The sequence below is a fragment of the Olea europaea genome, chromosome 5 (genome assembly GCF_002742605.1).
Source record: "Olea europaea var. sylvestris chromosome 5, O_europaea_v1, whole genome shotgun sequence".
In the NCBI taxonomy this organism is placed as follows: Eukaryota; Viridiplantae; Streptophyta; class Magnoliopsida; order Lamiales; family Oleaceae; genus Olea; species Olea europaea.
The window spans coordinates 528059-535426 of record NC_036241.1 but is presented as its reverse complement, the minus strand read 5'-3'; the positions used below and the strand labels follow the sequence as shown (position 1 = coordinate 535426).

General features: G+C 39.1%; 1 protein-coding gene across 1 annotated transcript; it reads right to left on the bottom strand.

Moving 5' to 3' along the window:
• Positions 1-591: 591 nt before the first annotated feature.
• On the bottom strand, positions 592-6723 carry LOC111394340 (coatomer subunit alpha-2-like). Its single transcript, XM_023020102.1, has 3 exons — positions 6295-6723; positions 4819-5313; positions 592-3970 (listed from the first exon to the last, which is right to left on the bottom strand). The coding sequence occupies exons 1-3, from the start codon at positions 6500-6502 to the stop codon at positions 1023-1025; spliced, it is 3651 nt and encodes a 1216-aa protein (XP_022875870.1). The 5' UTR covers positions 6503-6723; the 3' UTR covers positions 592-1022.
• Between the last annotated feature and the right edge of the window lie 645 nt (positions 6724-7368).

Genomic DNA, 7368 nt, shown 5'->3' with positions numbered 1-7368 from the left:
TTCCTCTATCTCTATGCTTTTTGTGTATTAGAAAATGAAATTATAGAGCCTCAAAATTCTTATACCAGGCCTTGTTAACTGTCACACGACCCCCAGGATTCTGTTTATTCTCTCTCTACTTGGTATATATGGAAGATCGACTACCCCAAAAACTACAAACCTAAAAGCCAACAAATTATGGTACTAAAGAAGATCCTAATGGCATGGGTTAAGAAACATGCTACAGGTACGGGGAAAAATGTACGGGGTCAATAGAGGGGGACGGGTGTTTTCTGCCTTGGCCAATTACAGGGGGATACCTGTCCCATCGTATCGTGTGAAATTTCCCCTGTACATGGGACAATTTTCTTTTATATTGTGCATCAAACATGCACTAAATGACATACCTGAAATAATAAATCCAATAAGCAAACTAACCACCAATTACCAAATAATTTCCTAATATCGAAGTGTACAAACAGATTATTAGATGGTACTGAGGAATAAAAGAAAGCTAAAATCTAGTTTTTTTAGTCCTATAGAATATAGAATACTGTATACGAAACATGCATTTCTTGTATACCAACAGAAACATTTCTTGTATACCAACAGTAACAGGGGGAAACGAAGCCAGCAAAAAATGGCAGTCGTTGCACAGGTAAATTTAGAAGGCAAAATGTCTATTACATCTGCGGAAAGGGGAAAAAAATTATGATCACTTAGCTAAAAACAGGCAATATAGTTTACCACTGCACCAGGTGTACTAAATTCTCAGGCGTCATAAGAATGGCCAAAGTAAAAAATCTTACATACATTATTACAAAGAAAATTGTGATCATGGAACAAAAAGAATTTGGGGGGTGGGGGGGTGTTGAGAAAACTGATTGCAAAATTAAAACACATATAAAACATAGATTTAATTCCGACTGAAACCTCATCGTTGTTTGATAAGCCTACCTCTTTGTTTGTGAGATGAAAGTCACCCAATGATTTCATGTGTGTTGCTAGTGAAAGCCACAAACAAACCACGGAAAGAAGGCTGATCATCTGATCTGTGATGGCGAAGAGAGTAAACCAGATGCATCAGCTCCAACTTCTGCAAGGTCACAAACGGTACAAAGCTCTCCCTGCTGCGATGGGATAAAATGTGTACTGCAGTAAGGGCAAGTCACGTCTCTCTGCCCCCGGTATATTGGGGTGTACGAGGACCCACACACCACAAAAGGATTTCTGAAGTCATAATTCAGCGGTGTAGCATCTCTCATATTCCTCTCAGCAGCCTGCAGTACTTGACGGGCTCTTTTGGCTTGGGTTTCAGCAGTTGGATTTGTCTCCAGAAGCTCCCTGGCAAAATGGGCTGCAGTACTCAGGTTTTGTGCTTTATAGCAAACAATCATGGCATTCAACAGTGCAAGTCTCCGGTGAGGAACTTGGAGCTTGCAGTGGGTAAAATAAGCTGCCAATTCCTGCTGACGAACTACATCATCAGTCAATTCCTTCCTCTTAAGCTCCATCTGCAAACCCAGAACATACTCCTTCACAATGATAATCAACTCTTTAACTTCATCCACCTCTCTTCGTGACTCAACAACAATAAGTGGAATTGTTTGAAGAATAGCCACAAAATACCGAATGGCTTCAGAAAATTTTCCAGCAGTTGTAGCCTTGTAACCAGCCGAAAGCTTTTCTTCCAACTGAGAGAAATTGAACACAAGTGCAGGTGGACCCCGCACATTTGGACTTGCTGACTCACTCCAACCCCTCTCGATTGCTACAGAAATCACTGGGGCCAGGGACACTGCACGTAAATAAGTGTGACTGCCCATGTGAAGATCCATGAACAGTGATCTCAATGGAGAGAAGTTCTTTATCCCTAATTGACGATTCAATAAACGCATTGCTGTGTCAAAGTTTCCAGCAGCTGCGTGTTCAGCTGCAAGAGATGATTTTTGGGCCCAAATCTGGCTTACAGGCATGCCAGGGTTTGGAGCAATAAATGCAGAAGAGCGTGCATTTGGAGCTGTCTTTGGCGTGTCAATATCCGGAGGAAGATCCAGATCCTCAAGATCCCATCCTCCCTCAGTTTCTTCATGCACGTCCTCTTCCTCCACCACCATACTAATGTCTCCATTTTGCATGTTATTCACTTCACCAATATCCAAAGCCTCACCCCAATCAGCATCTGCAGCCTCTTCATAATCCTCCTCTTCATCTCTGCCTGCATCATCAAGACCACCCTCAAATATTCCTTTACTGACCATTAATAAAGGCCAATCTCCAGCACATAAAACAGGACTTGGAGGCATCAACAGAGAAGCTTTCTTCCCCTCAGGCAAAGATGGAAGATTATCCCCCAGCTCCACAGCTAATCGATTAGCAATATCATGGAGCCCATGGGCTGAGGCAGTTATATATGCAAGGGGCAGATGTCCTGCATTCTCCAGAATCTTGACACGCTCGTGCACATCACCAAGGTACAATGCATCATGGAACTGGCCCATAACATCATTCTTGACCTCAGCAATTTTCATCATTTTGGACAATTTGTCCACGTTACCAGTAATTAGATAATGGAAGGATAGCCTCTCAAAGTTCTTCGTTCTCTGGTATGCATATTCAACAATCCCAGTATTTCCCTGACGAAGGGCCTCCACACCTAGCCGATACCAGTGATCTTTCTCATCAATCTTCTTAGCCGATTCAAGAGCTTTCTCGATGTTCCCGCTTTCAAGTGCTAAGTTGAAGCGAGTCCTTTCATCCTTCACAAAATAAAGAGCAACTTGTGGAAAGCCCTTTTGCTGCAGATATGCAATCATGGCCTGTCCACAGAGTTCCGAATTTCTAATCATGCTCATAACCTGGTCGTATCTCTTCCTCAACAGAGATAGCTTGAAAACATATTCGGTCGAATCAATAATGACAGGATGGTTTTTCCCATCTCTATCCAAGCAAAAGATAGTATTTCCAAATATTTTTGTAATGTACACTGGGACTTCCAAGGTTTTGATAATTCCACTGTCCCCATTAGGGAGGCAGTACTTGATGTGAGTCAGCGTGGTATAGATGAAGACACCATTATCATCCCATGCTCCACTCTTGACACGAATGGTCTCGTGAAGAGTGCAGCGGTGCACAAGCTTCTTATCAGCAATGATGATAGAATGTTTGCTCAATAAAGCAACACTCTCCATGTCCTGAGACCAAACAACATACCTAATAAAAGAAGTCAGGAGATCTCCAAGAAGGATCCTTTGTTGGAGGTCAAAGATAACAACCCTGTCCTCCGCCCTGCACAACAAATTTCCAGTCCCAGCGTAGAATATTGCATCAGTAGCAATTGGCAAAACACTCTTCTTGACGATTTCATTTTTCAAGTTCTTGACTAACACTTGGTTACTGCTTTTCTCCAGCACTGCAAATCTATTTCGGGCCACAAACACCGCTGATCCCCCAATACCTCTTTTTGCCTCTTGGACTGTATCAACTCTGCTATAGCTATCTTTAGGTATAATGTAGAGCTCATATGACCCCCCATCCATATCCGAGCAGACTAAAACAGCATTCTCAGTAGGACTATAAGAAAGAGTTCGTGGTCCTTGATTCAAACCGTTAGAACCCGGTCGACGAATCGGTATCAATTGTGTGTCTTTCTGAGTCGAATACTCGTAAACACGCAGAAATCGATCTTTCACGTAAAAGAGAGAATCAGCACTCACAGAAAAAGCAGGACGCTCTCTCTCTAACTTGAAGACAATCATACCACTGTCGTGACCAGCAGCCAAAAGGCTCATCTCAGGATGAGCTGAAAGGATCCAGAACCTGTCATGTTCTCTGCGGAAAGTTTGCAGACCAGTCCTTTTGGTAGCATCCCATACCCGAATGCTCTTATCTTCTGAATTTGAAACGATGATGTCCTGTCTTGCATGGAACAGTACACATGATACATTATTCATGTGCCCTCTCAACGTGTCTACCTCCCAAGCCTTTGTATCTGATAAAATAAGTATTAGTTCACAACAAATCCAAGGCAGAACAAAAGAGATTTTCTGGAAAAAGATGTAACAAACAGTGCAGGTCACCAAAATTCACATATGATTCATTTTTAAGAAGCATTTGTCAAAAGGAAGTTGAAATCCCCAACTATAGGCATTTGAAAACAAGTTTATCCAATAAAGCATCTTGTCTAAAATGGAGATCATTCAGATATATTTTCAATGTATGAATAGCCTAAGGTTCAAAAATTGAAGCTAGAAAGAATTTTGAAGTTGTCATCTCCCGTGAATCACTGAAACTGAAAATGAATAACAGACCTTCCTATTAGAAATCCTTCTAGTTAATGAGTTGGTTGGTTAACCTCCCTTCCATTATAACTAGTTCATTTTCCTGTTATTTTTAGATAGTGACATCACCTAATTCTACAAAGATACTTTCTGACAATCAGCCTTCCAAACTGTAAGGGAATAAATTATGGGTGCATTGATATTATCATAAATTTTGATCCCTTGCCACACTACTAAATATAATAAACATAAATAAACAGACAGAGTAGAAAAATGCTACAAATGTCAAAACCATTTAACAGAATATGCTGAGAAGGTAAGTCGATGTTTTTAGATAACTACACAGAAGATTCACTAAGAATGACAATCTCAAAACAAAGATCTTGCAACGTTACCTTTCTGCATGATTAAATTTTTTGTTAAATGTAAAGATATTAACACCACATACATGGCCTTCTTTTTCTACAAGGCAATATGTATATTCTAAAAGAGAAATCGATATTCTTAAAGCAAAAAGTTCTCAGTGGAAATCATAAATCAAAGATTAAGCTGCATATACCGTTCATGCGCCAAATTTTAACTTGGCGATCATCAGCTCCAGAAACGATCAAAGGGAGAGTGGGATGGAATGAAGCCCAGTTAACCCCACGATCATGGCCTTCCAAGACATACTTCACAACAGCATCTACTCCACCAAAAAAATCAGAGTTCATCTGACTCAATCGCAGGATGTCATCAGCTGGAGAAACAGTTTTCTTCCTTAATGCACCAATATCCCAAACTCGAACAGTTTGATCCAAAGATGCTGAAACAACCAAGTCTTCTTTGGGATGAAATGAGGCACACATCACATAATGGTTGTGTCCCGTTAAGACAGAAATACAAGTCCGTGATTGCCAATTCCATACCCGGATAGTTTGATCATCACTTGCACTAACGATCCAGGGATACTCATGGTGAAATTGAACGGTTCGGATATAATCAAGATGTCCAAGAAGTGTAAACAAACACCTGTGCAGCTTGTAATTCCAAACCTTGATCTTATAATCATCTCCTGCAAAGATAGTCATTGGTCGGAACCAGAAAGGATGTATACACCCGAGTTAATTACACAATCATTCATTATTTAAAACAAGACAAGATTACATAGACTATTCAGACTAAAAAAATTGATAACTGATATGTCATTCTTTAGGAACTTCATAAGAAAAGAAAGTTTTTCCTTAACAATCACTTCAACTCACAATAAATTAACAAGAAACAAAGGAATAAAAATCGAACGTTGCCTAATATTTATAAGATACTGGGAGATTAGAATCCATTGCCTAATGTTAGAATCAAGCCTCAAAGATGCAACATTCTATTAGCTAATAGAAAACAGAAAATATTACTGCACTACAAATCAAACAATTAGCAGTATAAACTTCCAAAAGATCACCAAAGCAATGAAACAAGCATAGATTATGCTATGCCACCAAAATCACATATGTAAACCAAAGTTTAATAAAGGGTAAAACTCCATTTCTCAAAATAAAAATTAGCAGTATAAACTTCCAAAAGATCACCAAAGCAATGAAACAAGCATATATTATGCTATGCCACCAAAATCACATATGTAAACCAAAGTCTCACTAATGCAAGAAACAATATGCAAATTCAAAGATCATAATTCCATTATAGAATAACAAATAGGTGATAGCTCAAACCAGGGAAATGACCTACTAAGCTAAGCACGTGACATTCCACATCATTTAATTTAATTGGTGAATAAGTTCGGCCCCAAAAATTATATGATCCACTAGTATGAGTCATGTCACCGGTGCTTAGCAGATCATTTCTTGCTAAAACCAATTCCCAGTTATGCCAAAGAAATCAGATCATAAGACCAGAAACTGCAAACAGCAACTACTAAACAAAGCGAATTAATTCCACCAATAATTCAAGAAAATTCAATGCCCGGAGATCCAGAGGCTAAAAGCTAAAACTCAGAAATCTATTAAAAAAATTACGGAGATCACGGGATGAAATATTGAACCTCCGGAGACAAAGAGTGGCTGAGATTTGTGAAAATGGACGCCTCGAACAGGACCATCATGCTCGTCAAAGCGATCAATTAGAGTGCCCATTCGGTAATCCCAAAGCTGGATCACACCGCTGTGAAGACTCGCCAAGATCCATGGCCGCTTACTGTGGAAACTCAATCCCTTCACTCTATTACTCTTTGTCTCAAACTTCGTCAACATTTTACAATTCCCTAAACCACACACGCGAAAAAGAAAAAAAAAATACACTGAGATCTGAATTTAATCAAACAATTTTAAACCCTAATTCGATCTGATTCAGTATCGATCTAATAAAAATTGTGCATATCTGATCGACCTGGGCGTGGATCGGGAGAGAAATTGAAACGGAAGATATATAGTGCTGTGTTTTTGCCTTTTATTTGTATTTTTATTTATTTTTTGTGTGTAAGTGGATCGAGAATTTGGATCCGGATACAAGGTAATTACGGGTTTGGAACTTCAATTTAGGAAAAATTGCAGTTGATGTCCCAAATCTTTCAAAAGAGTGCAAATCGATCCAAAGTCTTCTATATTTTACATTTTCATCCTAAAGTTTAAACAAAATAAGCAAAACAAGTGAAGATGGCAATCTATCAGCTCAGATCAGTCACCCCCGAGCTTGGTTGGCCGACTAGACAAGCCACCTTACTAGCTTGCCCATGAGTTGGGTGACCCGGGTCAACTCGCAAGCCGTGATTTATTTTTATTTTTTTTTGGGTCACAACCTGATTTTATTTATTTTCTCAATTTGAAAATGAGTTAAAAGCTAGATAAGTAAAATCATCTATCAGATTATTTGACCTACCAATGAATTTAATAAGATCCTGGTTTTATAGTAATCCATTCAAAAAAATAAAAATAAAAAATGGAACTTTTCAATGTAATGCAATGTTTGAAAATGAACTCTTCTACACGTACAGACAAAGTTTTCACAGAAAAGGTACAGAAAACTCACAGTTCTGGAACCCACACATTTTTAGCATTTTTTTATACATTATGGGGCCCACACACATGTGTGTATTCTGGAAAACTTCTGTGACAATTTT

Bases quoted from the DNA above. Each gene is read 5' to 3' on its own strand.
- LOC111394340 (XM_023020102.1), bottom strand. From the start codon at position 6,502: ATGTTGACGAAGTTTGAGACAAAGAGTAATAGAGTGAAGGGATTGAGT. The intron at 5,314-6,294 runs GTTCAATATTTC...CTATCTTTGCAG, and splicing joins GCCACTCTTTGTCTCCGGAG to GAGATGATTATAAGATCAAG. The intron at 3,971-4,818 runs GTATATGCAGCT...TTATTTTATCAG, and splicing joins TAAAATTTGGCGCATGAACG to ATACAAAGGCTTGGGAGGTA.